This window comes from Aquarana catesbeiana, linkage group LG11, assembly GCF_042186555.1.
Source record: "Aquarana catesbeiana isolate 2022-GZ linkage group LG11, ASM4218655v1, whole genome shotgun sequence".
Classification (NCBI taxonomy): domain Eukaryota; kingdom Metazoa; phylum Chordata; class Amphibia; order Anura; family Ranidae; genus Aquarana; species Aquarana catesbeiana.
In genome coordinates, this window is record NC_133334.1 from 202792089 (window position 1) to 202817002 (window position 24914).

The following is a 24914-nucleotide window of genomic DNA, read 5'->3' on the forward strand; positions in this document are numbered from 1 at the left end:
TCACCAACTTCCTGCCCAGGCCAATTTTCAGCTTTCAGCACTGTCGCACTTTGAATGACAATTGTGCGGTCATGCAACTAAATTTTTATATTTTTTTTGAGATAGAGTTTTCTTTTGGTGGTATTTAATCGCCACTGGGTTTTTTATTTTTTGCTAAACAAAACAAGAAAGACCGAAAAAAAAAGGTTTTCGTAGTTTGTTATAAAATTTAGTAAATAAGTAATTTTTCTCCTTAACTGATGTGCGCTGATGGGGCTATGGCGCCACTGATAGGCGTCACCAGTGGGCACCGATTGGAACAGATTAGCACTGTTTGGGCTGCACTGATCGTCAGGACACTGTTTATCAGTGCCCCGATTGTCAGCGCAGATGCCCCCTCTGTGGATTTGCCAGTTTTCGGCTCTCCTCTCATACTGTCAGCATGAGGGGAGGATTGCCAATAACCGGCAAATCCTGTTTACATCCGTGATCAGCTGTGATTGAACACAGCTGGTCATGTGGTAAAGAGCCAAAGTGATTGGCACTTTACCCCAATCTGTGATCACAGATCACCGTCAATGCACGCCGCAGGGGGCGCGCAGGCAGCGCAAGCACAGGACATCATATGACGGTATAGTGCAGTCACGAAGGAGTTAAAGGAGAATTTTACAAAACAATTATTAGTTAAACCCACAAGTGCTTTCTTTTGCCACTACTATTCCTTTATATTGGCTTTTAAAATTTACAAAGGCAGAAATTTAATATGTGGATGAATGATTAAGCACTGTGAAACACTTTTTGAAAAATAAATAGTGCATTTTTTATTCAACTATATAGGTCAGACCAAAATGGGGGACACATGAGAAGGAAGGAGGGACAGAGTAACTTTGTTCCACATCCAGGACAGTCCCTTAAAATTTAGGGACAGTTGGAAGCTCTGCAACAGTATAAAATAAACGATCAATCAGTCCCTCTGTTCCAAAGCAGAATGTGCAAGCGTAATACAGAGAAAAGAAAAAATGGTAAGAAAGAGAGTGAAAGGGGAAAGGGAGCTGGGAGGACACCACCATAAACGGTGCTAATTCTCAGATGATGTACTCCATGACTTCCCCTCTCACTTCAACGCCTAGCCTCTTGTGAACACTGGAGAGTTTTGCCCTTATTTTAATCCTCATGGTTAACCCTTAAAAATCTCAAGCCATTAATGTTTCTTTGTCACCCTCTATTATCTCACAATTGCAAGCATCATTCTCATTCCCCTGGTTATGCAGATGCCTTCACTATCTAGAGATAAAGCTTCCAGCGAGGAAGACCTTTTTAAAGTACCCTTCTATGTTTTCCCACCGCTCCTCCCTTTTCTCCCAGTGGTCCTCGCTGCCAGATTCTTGGCTGGGGCGAATACCCAATGTCAAAATGTCTTGCATCTTTTATGGGTAATACTTAACACTGTTCCGGTTTACTACCTTTGTATTCTTCAACGTACGTTTACCACCTTTATATGGGGAACTCTTAGACCTCGACTCTTCCTAAACTCTGAGGTGGATTGGGTGTCATTAACTTAGCAAAATTCTATTATGTAGATCTTATAGTTCTTGATCCTGTCATGTAACACTGCCTCCATCTTAGCATAAACCATTGCTTGTGTCACCCTAATTTTAGTCTCAACTAAGCTGAGTGAGGAAGATTTCCATTCATTTGCTATGGTTTGTCTGGCAGTCATAGTTGCTTGCCATAATTATTTAAATTGGGTCTCCGTAATATCCTCTGGTTGACCATTTAAAAGGATTACAAGCGGATCAGGGGTTTTGAAAACAGGGTAAAAAATACCCAGAAAACATCCACCCAAAACGAGCATACCGTCATCAGATCACCAGGCAGACCCCTGGGATCCCAACCCTGACCCCCCCCTCCTCTTTTTCGTTTCCCCTCTTCCTCTGTTCTCTCCCTTCCCTCTGCAAAACTGTAGGCAGTTGGGTTGCCCAGCTAGTCACTATACAACCCTAACAACATATAGCTATCTCTGACTGCTTGTTTATACCCTCTGCCTTTGGTTACATCATTATAAACTCGGGCAAGTCCCTTCTGAACCCTTGTTTATGTTACTTAACCACTTCCGAACCAATGCACGACAATGTACATCCTTATTTTGAAGGGAGATATCATTGTTATGGCAGCAGCTAGCTACCACAACCCCGGTATCCTTTTCTTCAGCGGGCGGTCCGGTTTCTGATAAGTGTGGTCTCTGCGGCGGATTCACGGATTCACTTTTATCGGCGGCGGGAGAGGGGGCCCCTCCTCCCACCGCGCTCCGGTGCCCTCCTCTGCTTGCCAGAGCCGTCGGCGATCGGATCTTCACCCTTGCTGTACATGGAGACGAGTGAGGGGAAGATGGCCCCCACCCATCTCCATAGCAATGCAGGGCGGAAGCGACGTCAAAACATCACTTCCGCCCATAGCTCTTAAAGGGCCATTTTTTTTATTGCATTTAAGTGTAACTATGAGATCTGAGGTCTTTTTTGACCCCAGATCTCATATCTAAGAGGTCCTGTCATGCTTTTTTTCTATTACAAGGCATGTTTACATGCCTTGTAATAGGAATAAAAGTGACACAAATTTTTTTTTTAAAAAAACAGGGAAAAATTAATAAAATAAAAGGTAAAATAAATAAAAAAAACAAACAATTTTTTTTTAACGCGCCCCGTATCACCGAGCTTGTGTGCAGAAGTGAACACATATGTGAGTAGCGCCCGCATATGAAAACGGTGTTCAAACCACGCATGTGAGGTATCGCCACGATCGGTAGAGTGAGAGCAATAATTCTAGCACTAGACCCCCTCTGTAACTTAAACGTGCAACCTGTAGAATTTTTTAAATGTCGCCTATGGAGATTTTTAAGGGTAAAAGTTTGTCGCCATTCCACGAGCGGGCGCAATTATTTTTCTTATTTTTTAATTCAAAAAGTGTATGTTTTCCAAAAAAAGTGCACTTGTAAGACCACTGCGCAAATATGGTGTGACAGAAAGTATTGCAACGACCGCCATTTTATTCTCTAGGGTGTTAGAAAAAAAAATGTATAATGTTTGGGGGTTCTAAGTAATTTTCGAGCAAAAAAACCTGTTTTTAACTTGTAAACACCAAATCTCAAAAAGAGGCTCGGTCCTTAAGTGGTTAATGTTATCCTGACTTTACTGCTGTTAGGTGATCACTTTTTCAGCCCATTGTAACCTCATCTGTTTTTTTTATATAATTTGGTCTATTTGGCCACATTTTCGGCTATCATATGGTGTATCCCACAATAACCCATGTGCCTTTCATACATTGCAATCAAACTAAACCAAAACATATATCGAACAAGGCAGAAAGGGGGAAAAGAAAAAGAAAAAAAAAAAGGGGGTGGGGGGTGAGAAGACAACAAGCATAAAAATAACTAGAATGCAATAAAAAAGGTGAAATTAGTAAACTGCACAGGTGTTCAAACAAAACAAAGATAACTGTGAAAAACAGCGCAGGTACACTAAGTGATATCAACATAAGTCATAACTAAAAAAAACTGTGCTGCTCTAAACAAAAAGATAATAGTACACAGACATGTGAAATATAAAAATATCTGAAAAATAAAAATTAGGCAATAATAGGCGCAAAGCTAAATTTTAGACAACAAAACCACAATAAACAAGAATTCAACTACAGGTGAGTCGAATTATTCATTAAACAGGTATCCTGCAGACAATTGATTATAAAAGGGCGTTGCTTAACAAAGAAAACCCCTTCCTATTTCATGCTGTCAGCAATGGCACCACATGGAAGATAAATGTCACAAGGCCTGAGAAAGAAAATGATTTCTTTACGCAACAAAGGTGAAGGCTACAAAAAGATCAGCAAAGCTTATTAGTCAGAATACTGTAGCAAAAGCGATACAAAAATTTAACAAAGATGGAACTGCAACCATCTCAGAAAGATGTCCAGGCCGTCCACAGAAGTTACCACCTCGACATGAGCAACTTCTGTTGAGAATGGTTGAAGGAAATCGCCATGCAAATTCACTGCAGTTAGCTAAAGAAGTAGAAAGCCAAACTGGGGTGGTTGTTTCCAGTGACATAATACAGCGTACACTGCAGAGGAATGGCATGCATGGGTGTCGTCCATGAAGCAAGCCTCTCCTAAAGCCCATGCACAAAAAAAGCCTGCCTAGAATTAGCCAGGGCCAATGCTGAAAAAGAAGAAGACTACTGGGACTCTACTCTGGATTGATGAGACCAAGATAACCGCTTTTGGAACTGATGGCTTCAAAACTGGATGGCGTCGCGAAGGTGAGTACAAAGAAAAACGCATAATGCCCACAGTGACACATGGTGGTGGCAGTGTCCTTCTGTGGGGCTGCATTTCATTGATGTATCATGAATTCACAGATGTACTGCTCTATATTGAAAGAGAAGGTGCTACCATCACACCGTGTCCTTGGTCGTCATGCACTTTGAATCATTGTCATGTTGGGAAACACACACACATCTAAGGCATCAGGGGAAATCCCACTGCATTCCTGTTTGAATTGCATGTGATACTTTGCAGTGCGATTTGCGCCCTCTCATTTTGTATTGACGCACATCGCACCGCAAAATATTGGTTTTGGGAGCATTTGGGCGAGTAATGATACTCATGCAAATGCTTGGTATCGGCACCGATACTGATGCATCCTTAGTATGCAGTATGATTTCTTTTTCAGAGAAACTGCCATGGCTTAAAATGCAAATTCTTATAAGTAGTGCTTTGGATCTTGTGATAATATATTGTTTAAGCAATACAAAACATATTTAATTATATGTATTTCTATTATCCCTGACCTTCTGTAACACTATGCACGTAATGTAGTTTGATCTATATCTGAGGTATTCAGAGACTTGTAATTTGGACTTATTTCAAATAAAAAATGTTGCTAAGTGGGACAAGAACATGTTGGCAGAAATGCTGACATCTGGAAAGGTCTCGTAGGCCACTCAGGGGACAAACAAGATGACATTGCAGGCTTGTTTCCAAGTGACAGATTGTACTTTAGGAAAGAAGGAGAGATGCAGGTCTTCAATCTCAAAAATAAGAACTGATCTATTTTAATTGTGGTAATATGTTACAACTAGTACAATAATACTGCAGAGCTCTGTAAATATAATATCAGCATTATGCCTCTTATATCATTATTCTTCTTCTATGTTTGCTGTATAGATGAAGTGTGTACATGTACATGCATATCTAACCACAAACTAGAAACACCGTGGTTATGGGTTGAACACAACGACAGTCTTCTCAGCAGAATGTTAGTATGGCCTTCCCATATCCCCCCATAAGTGTCTCCAGTTTGAATTCAAAACACACTAAACACATATATTTATGTGAATAGTTCAAAACAATACAAAATAATTCAATATTCACCTAATCCCACACATTAAGTCGTCTTATGGGTGCCGCACATTTCTGTCAGTAGGACTGCAAGTCAGTGCTGGTTCCATAATCACTGTGTTTTTTGAAATTGTTAAATATACAGCGGGTAAAATAAGTATTGAACACGTTACCATTTTTCTAGGTAAATATTTTTCTAAAGGTGCTATTGACATGAAATTTTCACCACGTCGGTACCAACCCATGCAATCCATACATACAAAGAAACCAAAACAAATAAGTTCAGAAATTAAGTTATGTGTAATAAAATGGAATGACACAGGGAAAAAGTATTGAACACATGAAGAAAGGGAGGTGCAAAATGGCATGGAAAGCCAAGACACCAGCTGAAATCTATCAGTAATTAGCAGAGACCTTCAAATGCCACATTGCCAAGGCGCCATATTAAAATGCCACATTTTGCCCATTTTTCGGTGAAATGCCATATTTCTCCGATTTTCGGGAAAATGCCACATTTTGTGCCATATTTTGCCTTATTTGGGCCAAGAAAAAATAAAAATATTCTAACATTCTTCAAGTGGGACAGTAATATTTGTCAGCAATGTCTTCATATAGAAATATGAAGATTTAATACCACCTTACACAGTGTATTCCATGTGCTTGTCTGTGAGAGAGACACACAGACTGTTATTGGCAGACTTCCCTATTGTTTGTGTATTGGGAGGGAGTGTGGATTGTGCCTGTCTCATTGTTAAATGTTAATGACCTCACATTGTTCTGTCTGCCTTGAGATAAACTTATTATGGGATATATATGTGTATGTGGATTGGCTGCTAAGGGGGGGGGGGGATTGTCCCACAGTGTATATCTTTGTGTACACTATATGTAAAAATCCATTAGCAGGGGGGAGGACCGTAGGGAAATGCATATGTACAGTATATCAGCTCCCTTTCCCACGTCCTTCATACCAAGCTGAAGTGTATTACTGAAGTCATCGCTTGTGTTTTACATTTTCGTGTTTTCCTAATTCAATATGCCTAAAGTTGCTAGTTCAAACGTAATACAAAAAGTATCCCAAACAGGAGGGGATATAGAAAAGCGGGGCTAACAGAAGAGCAAAAACCTTGTCTATATATCAAAAGTGAAAAATTTATTGGCATAAACACAAATAACAGGTAAAAGGGTAGTGACCCAATGTAGTACTGTACCTAGTAAAGTATCGCCGACCACCTAAAAGGCTGGTCTGTCGCGATCACAGACAAGGGGAACAAAACAACATAAACAAAAACATAAAACATAGACAGCGTCCGGGCACAATAAATTGGTGTCAGCCTTGTTGTCCACTATGAGGAGTAGAACAGCAATTGCTAAGTAGGGCTCCAAGGCCGACATCAATCCCTGAGGTGGAAGGGCTCGGGGGAGGGTGATGGAGGACTGGGAACAGAATGGAAGGCCATGTAGTAACCACAAGGTGTATAGGGAGCTCAATGTCGGCACCAGCTGATGGAGGTATCTTGCCGGTGTCCGCAGGACAACAATTCCGGACAGTCTAATGTAAAGGGCAAAGTTGCCGAAGTTCAATGCTGTGTGAAAATATATCACAAATACAGCAAGTTGTTTTGAGATGACCAGTGGTCCGGGATGTCCTGGACTGGATGTATTCTCATAGAGCCAGAAGCAATGAGCTGTTAGTGAAGTACACCACCAGTATGCATAAATGTAACTGTATCAAAAGTTATAAACAGCCATAGTACATTACCACCCCAGGTCATTGACGGGTGCCGTCATTTGCTACTGGAACTGGCGTCTTCCTGTATAGGAGTCCTGCCGTCATGAAGTCACATCACCGCTAAGCGGTATCTATATAGAAGGCATTGCACTGTATGTAGAGTACAGATGGGCTGGCATCTATAAGGAAGCATGTATGGAACAGCCATCCAGGTATGTGGCCTCGTCTAAGTCCTTCTCTACTCTCCGTAAGTGCCGTGCAATCACGTGATCAACTTCCTCCCAAGAGGTGGCGAACTTTAGACACCAATAGGGAATTGCGTCTGAGCGTGGCGTCCGGGTGGACATGACGTCAACGCGTTTCACATTTGGGGGTGTTTAGCTTCATCTGGACGTACAATAGTACAAATGTAACCCTTTTCAAGAAGTGGATTAATGGTGACAGCAATTTCACCGTGGAAGGTGGAAAGATATTCTGCAAGTTGTGCACAAAAATCGGTAAGTTTTTATTCAGTTTTCTTTGAGAACTCTTCTTATACCTATATCATTCTCATTTCTCTCACTTTTTCCATTTTTCGAGAGAATGTCATCTTTTTCTATTACTTCCACAAGCACTGTATACCGTATTTATCGGCGTATAACACGCGCCGGCGTATAACACGCACCCCAAGTTTAGCAGGGAATTTTAAGGAAAAAAACTTTTAGGAGGGAAGTTTAAGGAAAAAAAACTTACATTTAAATGCCCATCAATGCAGCGTTATCGTGTCCATCTGCAGACTTGTCAGTGCAGCCTTGCCCCAGTGTCCAGTGCAGCCTTGTCAGTGCAGCTTTGCCCCAGTGCAGCCTTGTCAGTGCAGCCTTGTCAGTGCAGCTTTGCCCCACTGCAGAATTGTCAGTGCAGCTTTGCCCCAGTGCAGCCTTGCCCCAGTGCAGCCTTGTCCCCAGTGGTCAGTGCAGCCTTGTCCCCAGTGGTCAGTGCAGCCTTGTCCCGAGTGTACATTTTATGATCGGCGCCAACATACACAAGTTTAGTTTGTATTTTTAAATATGGCGCCGCGGAGTTCGGAGGGACTTGGCGGCACTTGTTCAGCTGAACGAGCGCCACAGAGAACACAGTGACTGGGCGGAGCCGAGATACACATAGCCGAGGGTTCTCGGCTCTTCTCGGCGCCATTCACAGTCACGCCCAGTCCCTATGATGGACATAACACAGGTCCAATGGCGGGACTGGGCGGGACTGTGAACGGCGCCGAGAAGAGCCGAGAACCCTCGGCTATGTGTATCTCGGCTCCGCCCAGTCACTGTGTTCTCGGGGGGCGCTCGTTCAGCTGAACAAGCGCCGCCGAGTCCCTCCGAACTCGCCATATTTAAAAATACACGCTATGTGAATGTCGGCGGCGATCGCTCCGATAGATCACAAAATAGCGGGGATCGGCGTATAACACGCACCCATGATTTTTCCCGTGATTTTAAGGGGAAAAAAGTGCGTGTTATACGCCGATAAATACGGTATTTTGGCCATTAACGTTCGTTTTATGGTACCCAACAGCCTTGTACCCCAAGTAGCCTTGAAATGCTCCTCAAGTGTCAAAATTTTCTATAGAAAATTGTTTTCTGTCCTCACCTTAGTCCCCGTTCCGAAACTGATCTATTCTGCCTTGTGTAGGAAACGTACTTTTACTGGAGCATGTGATGTCATGGGAAATTCGGCCCGAGGTCCAGGAATTTTCCAGAGACATCACCATGGCTTTCCTTACAGAAGGCATTCCGTTACACAAACTGGAGAAGGGTCCCCTGCGTGACATTTTTGACAAGTACTGTAGCATCAAATTGCCAAGCGTGAGCACCCTAAGACGAATGGTACCTCAATTGTGTGAAAAGGTAAGCAACGTTCAATGATAGTTTATGTTCAAATCACGCATAGATACCTTTGGTTGAGCAACAATACCTTCTGCAAAAATTAAGATCAACGAGTAAAAATTTACAAACATGTTTACGTGTAGGTATGAAAAAAAACCAAATGTTCATGTTTTAAATAGTGCCGACTGTATACGTGTATATATTTTTCTTTCTTAGAACTTGGAGAAAATTGGGACGCTGCAGACGTGCTGGCAATGAAATACGTGCCTGAAACATCAGCCGACGTAGAGAGGACTTTTTCAAAATTAAAGTACATCCTCAGCGGCCATCGCCTCAATTTTTCTATGGAGAGCATAGTCGCTCACGTAAAATTATACTATAATTAAAACTAAAATTGTTGTAAATACCTGTAAATAGTAATAAAGTAGTTAATATGATTCAAGTTGCACAATTTAATATCCCTTTTACGATGGAAAGGGTGGTGGAAAGTTGAAAAATAAATGCCACATTTGGCCAAAATAAATGCCATATTGCCACATTTTTTAGTGCCACATTTTGTAAAAATAAATGCCACAATTTGAAGGTCTCTGGTAATTAGACAGCAATTCTGCCCCTTGTCAGTGCAAATTAATATCAGCTGGTTCAGTCTCAACTGATGGCCTATAAAAAGGTGTCTCATTATCAAGGTGTCACACAAGAAACATCTCATGGTGGGTAAAAGCAAAGAGCTTTCTCATCCTTATTGTTTAAAAAAATACCAATGGCATTGGTTACATAAGGATTTCTAAACTTCTGAATATTCCAGAGAGCACTGTTGGGGTCATAATCCGGAAGTGGAAAGAACATCATTTCACCATAAACCGGCAACAACCAGGTGCTCCGCACAAGATTTTGTATAGAGAAGCGAAAAGAATTATCAGAAGAGTTGTCCAAGAGCCAAGGACCACTTGCGGAGAGCTTCAGAAAGACCTGGAATTGGCAGGTACAATTGTTTCAAAGAAAACAATAAGTAATGCACTCAACCGCCATGGTCTGTATGCACGCTCACCATGCAAGACTCCATTGCTGAAGAAAAAGCATGTTGAAGCTCCTTTAAAGTTTGCTGCACAACATTTTGAAAAGCCTGTGAAATACTGCAAGAATATACAGTAGTCTGGTCAGATGAGACCAACTCCTTGAATGCCATAATACACGCCTTCTTCCCTCAGCCAGAACACTAAAGATGGGTCGTGGATGGGTCTTCCAGCATGACAATGACCCAAAACATACCGCCAAGGCAACAAAGGAGTGGCTCAAAAAAAGGCACATTAAGGTCATGGCGTGGCCTAGTCACTCTCCAGACCTTAATCATATAGAAAACATATGGAGGGAGCTGAAACTTTGAGACAGCCAAGGAACCTTAAAGTGTTTGGTTAAAGGCTTGTTTAAAAAATAAATAAATAACAAACTTGTTATACTTACTTCCTCTGTGCAGGTTGTTTTGCACAGAGCAGCCTGGATCCTCCTCTTCTCGGGTCCCTCTTTGCAGCTCCTGGCCTCTCCCTCCTTTGAGTGCCCCTCAGCCATCAGCTTGCTACAGGGGGCACCCAAGCCGAGTCAGAGCTCCATGTATCCATTGAGACATGGAGCCCTGATCTGGCCCCACCCCCTCTCTCCCCTGATTGGCTGAATGACTTTGACAGCCCTGGGATCCAATGGCGCCGCTGCTCTGTCTCAGCCAATCAGGAGTGTCCTGGATGGCTGAGGGGATCATGGACATTGCTGGAGAGAAAAGGGGCTCAGGTAGGTAATTAGGGGGGTGCTGGGGGGGGGGGGTCTGCTACACACAGAAGGTTTTTGATCTTAATGCATAGAATGCATTAAGATAAAAAAAAAAAACCTTCTGCCTTTACAACTCCTTTAAGGATTTAGAGAAGATCTGTAAAGAAGAGTGGGCCAAAATCCCCCCTGAGATGTGTGCAAACCTGGTAACCAACTACAAGAAACGTCTTACCTCTTGCCAATGAGGGTTTTGCCACCACTCACTGAACTGCAACTTCATTTATAACATTTGTATCATGTATTTTTTTCTGGATTTTTGGTTGATATTCTGTCTCTATCATTTAAAATACACCTATGATAAAAAAATTATAGACCCTTCATTTCTTTGTAAGTGGGAAAACTTACAAAATCTGCAGGGAATCAAATAATTATTTTCCCCACTGTAGTGGAGCATCGTGGGGCTCATAAGTTTCAACTTTATTTTGATTCTGGTAAGCTGCTTGATCCTAACCTTTATCTAGAATATCATATAATTCTACATTTATATCATAGGGACCTGGCTTATGTTTACATCTCTCTCCCACCTTCTGTTCCATGGCGTTGCACCCTATATTGAATGGTAGGGAGCATTATGAAAATGAGCTGGTGCACTATGCTAGAAAGGATGTTTAACCTTTGATGTGAGAGGCCTGTATATACTGACCACTCTTTAGTAATTTAGGAATTTATGAATATATATAAGGTAAATCATTCTATGAGGAACTTTCTCAAAATTATTGTAACAATTTATGCCTGTGGGCATTAACTCTTACCAAGAGAGTGAATCTTATATGTTCCCTTGTCTTTACATAGCCCTGTATATGTGCACCTTGCAACAGACAGGTTACAAAAACTACACTTGCAATCAATAGTTTATCTTGGTTTAGCTGCTGCCCCATCCTTTTGGGAAATTTTCTTGACAAACATTTGATATCACGGACCTTGCTAGCTCTGCACAAAGAAAATTTTGGAATTTATTGTAATGGCGATGGGTTGGTATTCATGCATAACCTACCTAGGCATTTACCTATTTATATATCTCTAGATACTTTCATGACTATGTGGGTCAAACTTAGATCCTGTTTTTATTTCCCCAGTGATATTCCCTGGAATACACATATCATTATGTGGGATCATATAAAGTTATTTTATACATAGATATACAGTAAGTTTTCACACATGGCCATTTCTTGATATGTATGTATACATTTGAAAAGCATTGCTCTCTAAAATCATTTTTGTTGCATCATTTTAGATGGTTTCAAAAACATCCTCATGAAGCAGATTGGGTTTTGAGAAATGCACTGAAAAAATTATCTCCAGCTCACTCATATCTACCAGCAACCTTCGAAAGGAATATAACAATTTGTGCATCATTATAAGAATATCTGTGCCATTCAGTGGATAGTACAAGGAAGAGGTATGGGGATATACATATTTTCCTGCATTAAGTACAATATACATACAGGTTATTTTTATGCAATTTTATTATTACAATAAAAGATCTTTTATGCCATAACTGAGTATTGACAGCCTTATGCCGTGTACACACGAGCAGATTTCTCGTCGGAAAAAGATATGACGGCTTTTCCGATGGGATTGTGCTCAAGTTTGCCTTGCATACACACGGTCACGCAAAAGTTCGCTGAACTTACGACCGTCAAGAACGCGGTGATGTACAACACTACGGCCAGCCGAGAAAATGAAGTTCAATGCTTCCGAGCATGCGTCAAATTGTTTCCGAGCATGCGTAGGAATTTTGTGCATCGGAATTGCCACAGACGATCGCATTTTCGAATAGGAACTATTTCTGATCGAAAAATTGCGAGCATGCTCTCAATCTTTTGCTGGCTGGAATTCGGCCAGCAAAAGTCCGATGGAGCATACATTTTCCGACAAAAAACTCTCATCGGTCTTTTGTGGGCCGAAATTCCGATCGTGGGTACGCGGCATAAAAGTCCTGTGGTACAATATCCTTTGTTCATATTTGTAAATTTTGAGATGTGTCATTGTGTTTTATTACCACTGCAAAAACCATCTCTGATATTTATTTTTAATGTATTATTTATGTTATTTATCCTCTGGTAATTCTCCAATTAGCTTTCTGCCATTCAGGTTGTTCACTGGACTTAAACAGCTTAAATATCAACTCAAAATAAAAATGATGGGGTCCTAGAACTTTTGACTTCTAGGATATGTATATGCTATTGACAGGGGAAATTATGATACATATTGAAGGAAAAACAAAAGGCCATACATGTATGCCTGAAAATGGAGCTCCAGCAGTAATATGCCTCAACTTGGAGCACCTTAACCTTAAATCCAAACGTGTCAACATGCCACTGATTGACACCTGCATTAGAGGAGGGCCAGTCAAAAGAAAAAAAAAATTAAAAGTCAGAAGCTACAAATACTGCAGCTGCTGACTTTTAATTGGACACTTACCTGTCCCAGGGTCCAGCAATGCGGGGGATGGAAGCCCCGATCGTCTCCCCCTCCGTTCAGTGGCACCGGCATTGCAACTGTGGGCGCCAGGCTGTGGCTTCACAGCCTGGCACCCACTGCGCATGTGCGAGCGGCGCCGCGCGCCGTGATTGGCCGCTCAGTCACCTGGGACCTGTAATGGGTCCCAGATGATTGACAGGAGGGAGGGAGCAGAGCTGAGCCCTTCCTGTGCCGAGGGGGAAGTGATGTCACCAGCCCAGGCACTGAAAGAGGCAGACTACGAGGGACCCCCTAGCAACAGGCATTTAGAGGTAAGTAAAAAAAAATATATATATATCCAAATGTTTTTTTTAATTTTTTTTTTTAGGCACAATCATGACTTTTTTTTTTTTAGGGTGAAACACCACTTTAACAATGTCAGACATTCAGTGACATTATGGAAGTAAACGACAACAGGCCAAAACTTGATCTACCTCAATTCTGCCAGTGTCAGGCTGGAACCCACGAGCTGGATCTTCAGTAGTCACTCTACACTGAATTGCACAGCCATTGATACGGATATTTTCCTGCTTCAGACCAAGCTCAGGCAAACTCTTTCCTTCTGCTACATGGATCTGGGCATGGACCAAGTCAACACTGTAAGAAAGCAAGACAGGTAACAATTTATATGCATCTTAAAAAAATAGTCCACATTTAAAGTAGAATCGGTCACAAAGGAAATACCTGTTTGATTAGGCTAACAAGTAATACCATGTTTACATACTTACAGACTATTACTAAATACATACAGACTATTTAAAAATAGTCCAAATTTAAAGTAGAAACGGTCACAAAGGAAATACCTGTTTGAATAGGCCAACAAGTAATACCATGTTTTACATACCAATTCTGAGGCAGTGAAGCTAAACCTAACAAATAGTATGCAGAATTTGAGTTAGGGAATGTCAACAACTCATGTTTTTAAGGTAATGACCAGATTTAGCCTTTAGCCTGATGAAGAGCACAGCAAGCCAAAAACTGTTGTTATTATCGCAGTTAATTTAGGTTGATTTACTAAAAATGGAGCGTTCTGATCAGCTTCCGATTCTAGCTTCAGCTTGTTCAATTAAGCTTTGGTTAAAAAAAAAAAAAAAAAACCTGTAAGCTCATTAGTTTCAATGCAGATCTGCACCAAATCAGTAAATCAACCCCTTTGTATTCCTTGAAAAATGTATTAAAATGTTTGCATGTTTAGCCTTATGCTATCAGCAAAAAGCCACAAATAATTCCAGAGCAAGGGCTTAAATTTTATAAATGGTTAAATGCAGATACGATAGTGTTGCAGCATGTCAAGGATCTGTGCCTGTACAGCCAGGGGCTTGGCCTGTTTGCAGCATGTTGGGCGCTGGTTTGTGATGTTTGCACGTTAGCATGCATTTGCATGTGCCTGATGCTGGTAATGCTCTCAGGTACTGGAGGGGATTTTACACATCTTCCCTTATTTTATTCAGAGCTGTGACTTCTCAACAGCTATTGTATATAAGTCTCTGGTAGTGGGTGGTAGTGGGTGGTCCTGCCCATGTTCTTGACTCTGTCAGTTCCTGTTGCTCTCTTGTCTGCTGCCTGCCTTGATCTCCGCCTGGATACCAAGCATTCTCTTGTTTGCTGCCGCTTGCTTCAACTTCAGCAACTACTCTCTTGCCTACTCCTTTCCTACTTTTTTGCCTACCTCAGTCACTGACTCTCCACCATATGATACTGCTGTCTTCATAAAAGCTCCTGTTCCTGCTACCCATTGGTGAGGTGCTCCCGAGGGCCACGACCTTGTATAAGATTGCAGCAAAGTAGCCCAGGAGCTAATAGGGTCACCAGCCCATCACTCCTTGTGGGGTGTTCTGGTGAAGACCAAGCTGTCACTTGGACTCTATTTCTGGGTGGGTCCCGCTTGCCAGGGTTGTCAACCCTAACGCATAGAAACCACAAATGAACACACTTCAGGTGCTACCTTCTGTGCACAATAAAAAAATATGGAAGCAAGATCACCTTGTGTGAACAGAAATGCATGAACACATTTAAATAAAGCAAATTATTGGTTCGCTTGTTTTCCCATCTATACTTTGAACTACATACTATTTGTTTTCTATGACAGCAAAAAGTTAGTGTTTCTAATCACACTGGAGTCCTAATGAAAGTGTATATATCCTGGGTCTTCTAAGAAGTATGCTCACTAGGCTTCTGAGAAAACTTGCATGACATCAATCTGCCAGGTTTCAGAAAATTGGTTTTAAATATTTAGTAGAATATTTCAGAATAGCGTCACAAAAACATTTCTGCCGAAAAAAAAAAAAAGTTTTACTAATGCTTTAAACACACTATAAGAAATTAATTTAGTTTAACGACAATCTTTCTTAATGTATGAGTAGAGCTTGGAAGTCCCTTTAACTTTTGCCCACAACAGAAACACATCAAAAGAAAGAATAAGAAAGGACGTTCAGGTGTGCTATACAAATAGACACTTTGGTTTTTCAACCTCCAAACTGTTATTTATAATTATTGAAAAGCACAACACATTATACTTTGCCAGTGACATTTGTATGCTGCATGTAACCATTTAGATGTAACATTCAAAGTGTTATTCACAAAATGGAAAGATATGCTATTGGAACACTAATTTTGTTTTGCTTGCTACTGATAACTTAGCACAAGAGCATTCCAAATTTAAAGAGGCTGCACGTATTACTCCTGATGCTGCGTTCATAAGCTTTGTGAGATGTCTAATCTTCTCTTATGCTGGAATTAGCAGTACAATTGTTCATAGCATTAAAGAACAAACAAAAGTGAATCAAATAAGTGAGTATTGTAGTCATAGATAGCCACCGCTCCCCCAATACCAACAAAGGTGCATAACTTTCTATTTACAATGAAGCAAAGGGGTAGACGCAGAGTGGGTCATGGTGTATGCTGAATTTGTACACAATATTGTCTGAAAGAAAGGCCTCAGTTGTCGACACATCTTCTGTTATTAGACCAAAAGTGCCTTTTCCAGTGCTTTCCAGCAATTTAAGTTTACTTGAAGAGACATCTTACAACACATGCATACACAATGAGCCAGTAAATCTAGCATATTATAAATATATGCATGTCATATAGTTACAGCTATTTCTAGCTGAGGAAAGATCTATTCTAATTTAATTTCAGAAGGAAACAGTTCTGGAACTGACCGAAAATAGAACTGTACCAACATGTATGCTGGCCAGGGACAAATTAGATATAAGACCATCACAATCCCTTAAAAAAAATGCTTGTGTAAATATGTATTGTTGGTTTAACACAGCAATGTGAAAAAGACATACACTTTCTCAAACATTATTTTTACACAATTCAGGCAACCAATGTGTGCCTTAAGGTACCCACATGTACATATGTAAACGTGGTCATGTCGTTTTCAACATAAAATTAACACACCGTATCCTCATTCTTCAGCACATGATTATTTTGAAACATAATCAAAGTTCCTTGGCATAATATATCTGTATATGGATCACTTTACAGATGATACCATGTCTGGTTAAATGAGTAATGCTTGATAAAATGTGTATTTCTTTTGAATAGTCAAAGAGGGACACCCAGGGGTGCATTTACTAAAGGCAAATAGACTGTGCAAATAATTTCAGGAAACAAAACGAATGATCACACTCCAAAAGATAAGGATAGAAGCCTTTTTGGTTAAAAACATCAAACATCAAGGAATGATTATAGCCACAGCATCATGACACGCACAGAGGGAAGCATGGTTGATGCGTTTCACAAATTTCTTTGCTTCGTCATAACCCCTAAATAGAATGTGCACTTTGCAAGTGCAGGTGCTCCAGAACTTAGTAAATGAGATGAAGCTTCACTTTGCAAAGAATACCCAATCACATGCAAGAAAAAAAAAAAAAATTACAAAACATTTTTGCTTGCACAAGATTTGGATGATGGAAGTCTACTCATTTACTAAGCTCTGGAGCAACTACACTTGCAAAGTGCACAGTCTATTTGCCTTTAGTAAATCCACTCCCATGCATTCCCTAAGTTAATCTGTAAATACCTACAAATACCAGTCTTTTAAATTGTCATTGGCATTATTATGGGCAATCTAACATTTATATAAAATCAAAGACACAGGAGTTAGTGATTTGGTCATTGGTCTGTTTACTAACGATTATAAAACAACTAGAAGCATTGCAGACATTAAAAAGAGCCCAATGCAAATGAGAAAGAAAACATTTTCTCCCTTGTAATGGGTCTATGATATACAGTATGATGAAGACTCATTATTATTGTTGGCTCCAGTAAGAAAAAAAAATGTAACGTGTAAAGGCTGGTGGCAGTTTCTGATTGCCTGAGGGTAATCCTAATTTATTTATACGTTGTTCTTTGAAATAAATGAGCACTGGCTGTGATGCTTTTTTTTATTTGCACTAACATACAATTTTTCAGGAAAAGCTTTCAGGGTATGTCCCCTTCTTCAAGGTCCAAGCTGTACTAATACACCTCTCTCTTTAAAATAACAAAGCCCCTTTAATTTTTGTGAATGGAAAGAAAATAATTCTTTGAAATGAATTCATGGAAATCCTTCAATAACTTAATAGTAGAAAGGATTGTCTCTGATTGAATGGTAGTGCAGATAGGTTGATCAGGCAAAGAGTTGGAAAGAGTTGCAAAACCCTATTCAGGAAAAAACAGGTATGTAGTTAAAGTGTGATGCATCTTCTGCACAGCAAACAAAATAAATGTTAAAATACTTTTAACGTATATCTAAAGCCAAAAAAGTTTAGTTTAGAATAGAGTAGGGAATGGCAAAAACCTGTCAGGTTTCTATTTTTTTTTTTGCCATCTTTGCTATTTGGGAGATTTCTCCTTCATTTTCTTTCCCGTTACCACAGCAGGAAGGGGGGAGGTAATTTCCCAAAGTGAGGGAAATCCTCTTTTAGCCAGGTCTGACCACAAGTGTCCCCACTGAAAGTTCTCTCTATTCCTGTCCTGGTGAAAACTCAAAATTTGGCATTTCCCCATATTTTTAGTCCTGGTAACTATGGTTATTAGGACAACTAAATAAGATTATTCTTGCTAGTGAGGTCACCGACCGCAGTGAAAACTTGCCAGGGAGGAGCCACCGTGCCAGGCAAAGGGATGAGTGTAGAGTACTTATTTTAGCCAAGGAAGGGTAGGAGCCTGGGCAAGTAAAAAAAAAATCTATGTGAACCACAAGTCTGGGAATTTTGTAAAGCTTTAATTTGGCATCATCAAGTAGCTCTTCCATCCTCACAATGTAGTTTAGTTCAGTTATGCTGCATACACACGGTCGGAATTTCCGTCAAAAAAAGTGTGATGGGAGCTTTTGGTCGGATATTCCAACCATGTATATGCTCCATCCAACTTTTTCTGTATGAATTTCCGCCAGCGAAAGATTGAGAGCTGGTTCTCAATTTTTCTGACGGAAAAAGTTCTTGACGGAAATTCCGTTTGTCTGTATGCAATTCCTACACGCAAAAAAACACGCATGCTCGGAAACAATTCGACGCATGCTTGGAAGCAGTGAACTTCATTTTCTTGGCTCGTCATAGTGTTGTACGTCACCGCGTTCTTGACGGTCGAAAGTTCAGAGAACTTTTGTGTGACCGTGTATATGCAAGCCAAGCTTGAGCGGAAATTCCGCTCATGTGTACGGGGCATTATTCATCAAGGCATGACCCGCTAGGATAAGAAATCCAAACAGATCCTGCTTAATGTTTTTGATGGACCCTGGACAGGTTAACCACTCTTGCTGAGAGAACTTGTCCAACAACTGAACACCAACAATATGAATCTACATTTCACGTTTAATTTTGACGAAACACAGATCCCTTTTTTGGACCTGTTGATCATCAAACAATCAGATGGGACCATAGGGACCAACTTGTACCAAAAACCGACAGCTGGTAACACCGTTACATGCTTCGAGTGCACATCCACAACCCCTTATATGCAGTATTCCACATGCACAATACCTGCGTTTACGCAGGAACTGTACTAGAGAGGAGGACTTCCACACACAAGAAGACTTGTTGCGTGGATGGCTTCTTCTTAGGGCTATTCACGCACCAACCTGAGGAAGGTCTTTAATCATGCATTGGCCCACACCAGATCCTCCTTGTTATATGACCCTCCCAAACCCAAACAACCAAATACTGTTAAAATCATTACTACATGTATATCTGAAATAAAAACATAGTAAGTTAAATAATAACTGCTATTCAACAGTTTAAAACTGAATAATTCTGTACAATGCAGAATAAGGGCTGTCAAATATTGTTTCTGAATGCATATGGCAAGTTTTACTAGATCTCTGAAAATCGAAAATAGTTTTGGAAATTCCTCATGCGAAACCCACATTTTAAAACTGTACTTTCACTAGCAGCTGGTAGAACGAGAGAAGCCAGGAAAACAAGCTATTCAGTCTGTGATTATTATATTGCTGTACGCAGTTCAAATATTTTATTGTCCAAAAGGAACTTTAAACTGCCTGTTGTACCATAAAATAATTGTTGCTTTCACTTTTGAAAGGCCACACAGTTGCATACTCCATTACTGGTTTCAGCAGATTATTTAATTTAATCCATGCACACACAAATGAGAAGAGTTCCTGTAAATTGCCTGAATTTCAATAAATCTCTTTAGTCAAAATTGTTTATAGTTAGTACAGATGATTTGGCAATCCTCATCAACAATTTGATACATGGTTAACAGAAATTGGTTTTATACCCAAAAGCAAACATTATTATATTGCAGTGGTTTGGAGTTTAATACTGCTTTAGGTGTACTCACTGCAGGAGTGTTGGAAATATAGTCAGGTTTCCATTTACAATCAAATGGTCATAGTTTTACCACCCCTGGCAGAATTTTTACAACATGGGCTATTTTTTAAGAAAACAAGAGTAATCAAAACAAGTGCTTTTTTTTCTTTATTTTTTAACATTATTCAAATAAGTTACATTGATGGTAATGTTAAATAAAGCCACCAAGCCACCCAGTTTAACCCGAATGTGTGTGTATGCATTTATAGCAATTTATATCCCGACACTGTGTTTGCGAAGAAACTCATCTAAAAAAAAAATGTGAGTTTACATATACCCCCAGCTAAAACAAGCAACCATTGAATGGAGGTTCCACACACTATTAGATTTTCTGCAGATTTTTGTCTTCAGATTTACCAAAATCATATATTTATGAGGTCAAACATTAAGAGTCAAAGGTTTATATCAGTGGTTATGCTCCAATAGGGTGCCACATCCAAATTAACTAGAACAAGAATATAACCCCTAAGTGGACTTTTAAGGTAATAGTCTACTTAGGGGTTATTTTCTTGTTCAAACCTTTCAGTTTGTATGCAATCAGGCAGGCCATTACACTACATGGATTTGGTAAATCTGAAGACAAAAATCAACAGAAGACAAAAATCTGCAGAAAATCTAATAGTGTGTATGGGGTCTAACAGTAATGAACCATGTAAGCACTTTAAAATGTAACAGTTTTTCATCCAACTTAGTTGTGTGACCTCATGTCTTCCTTAGAGACCCAAGTTTAAGGCTTTATTCACACAGCCATTTAAAAAAAAAAAAAAAAAACGCATATAAAAGTGTTTTAATTACTGATCTGAACAAAGCTGCAATGTTTTCAATGAAACCATTCACACAGTTGCACAAACATGCCCTGCATTCAAATCCAAAAATATGCATCTAAAAACATGTGCTTTATACAGTTACACGTATAAACTGATATATATCCACTTGTAAGTGCATGAATTAAAGTGTTTGTAACTCTAAACAAAAAAAATTGATCCCGTTCCCTTAAATCATGTTACACAGCACAGTGCCTGTGCTGTGTAATTTGGCCCCCTGTATAACCTAAAAAACATGACTGATCCTGCCTGGCTCTGCCCTCCCCCTGTAAACTGATCACAGTTTATCATGGCTGCTGAGCCCAAACACCGTGGTCAGTTTACGTGCCTCCATTATCTGCAGCTCTCCTCTGTCCCCCTCTCTACCTATCAGCTATGTGATGCTGATCTGCTCCCCTCCTGCTGCTATCAAACCGCAATGACATTCCTATATGTGTACATAATTTGTTTATATGATGCTTTCATTTTTCCTTTCTTTAGACTTAAAAAGGTTGATAAGTCACTTAATGACATTCTTACAGTCAGCTCTGCTATAATAAATAATGTTCCCAATGTATGTGTTTTATAAAAAAATTTCATAGCGCCAATCGACGCTCATGTGACCGGCCATCTCTCTCCCCCTTCTCCTCTCCTACTGGCTGATGTCAGCAGGAGTTTCTCAGCTCCGCCCACTTTGCTGTCAGATTGAGACAGGAGAGAGCAGGCTGGTCATGTGAGCGCCGTTTGGCGCTATGAAATGAGGTACAGAGCGGCATTTAAAAAAAAAAACACATACACTGGGGACATTTAAAATATAGCAGAGCTGACTGTAATTAAGTCATTAAGTGGCTTAACAACCACTTTAAGTCTAAACAAAGGGAAAAAAATAAAGCATAATAAAAACAAATCATGTACGCATATGCGTCTTTACGCCCTTAAGCGCATCTATAAGTGTTGTACTGATCATTACACGGGAACTTTTCTCCTAGAAAACATGCATAATATCAGTAGAAAATTTTTGTCTGGCCATGTGAATGAATCCTTAATATTTTTCTGACAATAATACTGTTACCATTTAAAGGGGTTGTAAAGGTAAAAGTTTTTTTACCTTAATGCATTCTATGCATTAAGGTGAAAAAACATCCGACAATACCGGCCCCCCCCAGCCCGCCCGTTTTACTTACCTGACCCCTCGAAAGTCCTGCGCTCACCCCCGACATCCTCTTCACTGCTCAGCCTGGCCTTTGATAGAAAGCAGCGCAGCCATTGGCTCACGCTGCTGTCAATCTCATCCAATGACGCGGCGTGCTGGGGGCGGGGCCGAGTGATACAGTGAGCGGCTATGGCCGCTGGCTGTATCACGGGAGCGCGCCCGCAAGCACTCAACACCATGCGAGGGAGCTTGCATGAAGGCGTTGAGTCCTTGTAGGGGGGGGGGGCGAGACAGCCACCGAGGGACCCCAGAAGACCAGGTTCGGGGCCACTCTGTGCAAAATAAGCTGCACCGTGGAGGTAAGTATAGCATGTTTGTTATTTAAAAAAAAAAAACATTATCTTTAGTGATCCTTTAAAGATTTGTATAATGCAATCATCTCCCCTTTTAAGGTCCTCCTTCTCCAGGGAAAAAATGAAATGTTTGTAGTCGTTCCTAACAACTTATTAGCTTTGGTCTGCCTCTGGATGCTCACCAGTTCAAGACCATCTGTCCTGAGAATCGGTGGCCAAAACTGGATTGCATACTCAAGATGTGCCCAAACCAGGTTTTTGTAAAGTGGTAGGATTATAGTTTTATCTGTTGAGTAAATACCTTTTTCTATAGCATGATAACAGACAGCTAACCCTGTTTGTGCTTGCTGCAGCTTGGCATTGCATGATATTGCTGAGTCTGTTTTCTACCAGGACTCCTACATTATTTTCCTACCTCCACCCCCCCCCCAAGGTTCTCCCCCTAGTGAGCAAGTTGCATACATATTTTCAGGTCCCAAGTGCATTACAGTACCTCACATTTTTTCATATTAAACCTCATATGCCATCTAGTTGGTACCCCCTCTTTCATTGAGGTCTTCTTGTAAATTTGTTTTATTCTGTTGTGATGTTATTGCCCTGCTTAGCTTTGTATCATGAGAAAACACTATGATTTCATTACTTTGTAGTACAGCAGCCCATTTTTCTTAGCAAAAACCCTTCAGGGTATGTCCTGTAAATTCTTTGGTTGCCTAGAACTATCTGCATGCTTGATGCCCATTCCAGTACCTTCACTATTTTCTGCTGCAGCCAATGAATGTCATCTTGATATTTTCATTCAGATCATTATCATATTGGAAAGCCCAAGCTCACCTCATGTGTAGCTTCTGGACCAACGCAAATGTTCCGATAACACATTTAATTTATCTTGCTAAAAATGGTGACTACATTTCCTGTGCACCACAAAGTAGAAGTGTTAGGGCTCAAGAACACAGGCACAGAGGGCCATACACTGTAAAAATCCAGATGTATCTCTGTACAAAGGAGTCGCAGGTGTTGCATACCTGTACAAATCAATGACAGAATGCAGCTGGTAAATGCAAGCATAAACATGTGCACATGTACAGATGTTTGCTCCTAAATGCAGACAGTCTTCACCCAGGGGTGCACATATATGTTCAGATCTGCATTTACTAGCGTATAGCTGCATCCTGTCATACAGGTATGCAACACCTGCGACTCCTGGGTACAGACATACGGTACATAGACCTCCTAATAAAGCTTCAGTGGGTGACGTGTGGGCTCCAGATGAGAGTACCTGATTCTCTCTCTCTGAAGTCCATTTTGTCAAACCCTCAATATTCAGTTACTCAATCGGAAAATTGCCTGCTGCTGTTTTCATTAGCTTCAATTGAGATGCTAATTGTGCTCAATCTACTGCAAGAAAAAAGCCCTTCCATTCAACATGACTTCAGATGTATCCACATGAGGATATCCCTGCAAAATATAAGCTTTGCTAGACTGGGCATGAGAAACTCAGCATATGGACTGAAAATAATATGCACTTGTACTGTGTCGACAAATGGTTTCATTACATGTATAGAGAACAATATTCATTAAAACGAATGGGGCCTAAATCAATGGTAAAAAAGACTAAAATTTGAACATTTATTGGACACCAATAATTAAACTACCTCACATAGAACTTAAAGCGGGGGTTCACCCACACCGCCAAAAAAAAAAAAATATTAAAAGCCAGCAGCTACAAATACTGCAGCTGCTGACTTTTAATACATGGCCACTTACCTCTCCCAGGGTCCAGCGATGTCGGCAGGGGACGCCGAGAACCCACTCGGTTCTCGGCAGCTTCCGCCGCCATCCTAGGTGAGGGAATCAGGAAGTGAAGCGTTGCGGCTTCACTTCCCGGTTCCCTACTGCGCATGCGCGAGTCACGCTGCGCGTCCCGAGTGGTCCCCGCTCTCTCCTGGGAGCTGTGTGTTCCCAGGAGACAGCGCGGTGGGGACAGGAAGAGGCATAGACTCCCATGGAAGTCTATGCCGGAAGTGGGTGCAAATACCTGTCTTAGACAGTTATCTGCACCCCCCTCCCCCCTGAAAGGTGCCAAATGTGACACCGGAGGGGGGGAGGGTTCCGAAAAGCGGAAGTTCCATTTTTGTGTGGAACTCCACTTTAAAGAATGGTGACCTCTGAAACTGATTTGTAGACACAGTAAGGCACCTACATACAGGAAAGTTAAAGCAGGACTCCAGTCAGCTGTAAAATGTTAATCACATTATGCACTGTATAGTTCCTTGCTGACATTATTTTACTGGATTCCTACAAGACAGGGTCAAGATATTCCCTTTGGTCTTCAAGGATCTACAAAGCCCCTGGCAACCAGAGACTATATGCTCAAATCACTAAGGTATAATGCATGTGTTATTTGCCACAACTATCAACAAATTCAGCCTCAACAATTATAATTAGCTTTGTGAATTGAGCCTTGTGTGATAAAAGCTATGTAGACTGAAAGTAAATGTTTTGTTTTTACTCAAAATATTAATATATACACACACATGCATATATA

The 24914-nt window shown here is 40.7% G+C and overlaps 1 protein-coding gene across 4 annotated transcripts in view; it reads right to left on the minus strand.

The window, feature by feature from the left end:
* PC (pyruvate carboxylase) overlaps window positions 1-24914 on the minus strand; it is a 989411-nt gene that overhangs the window by 416302 nt on the left and 548195 nt on the right. For all 4 annotated transcript variants that reach the window (XM_073605170.1, XM_073605168.1, XM_073605171.1 and 1 more), the window contains one exon: window positions 13677-13839. In XM_073605170.1, coding sequence (XP_073461271.1) covers window positions 13677-13839 — 163 coding nt within the window. The remainder of the gene's footprint in view (window positions 1-13676; window positions 13840-24914) is intronic.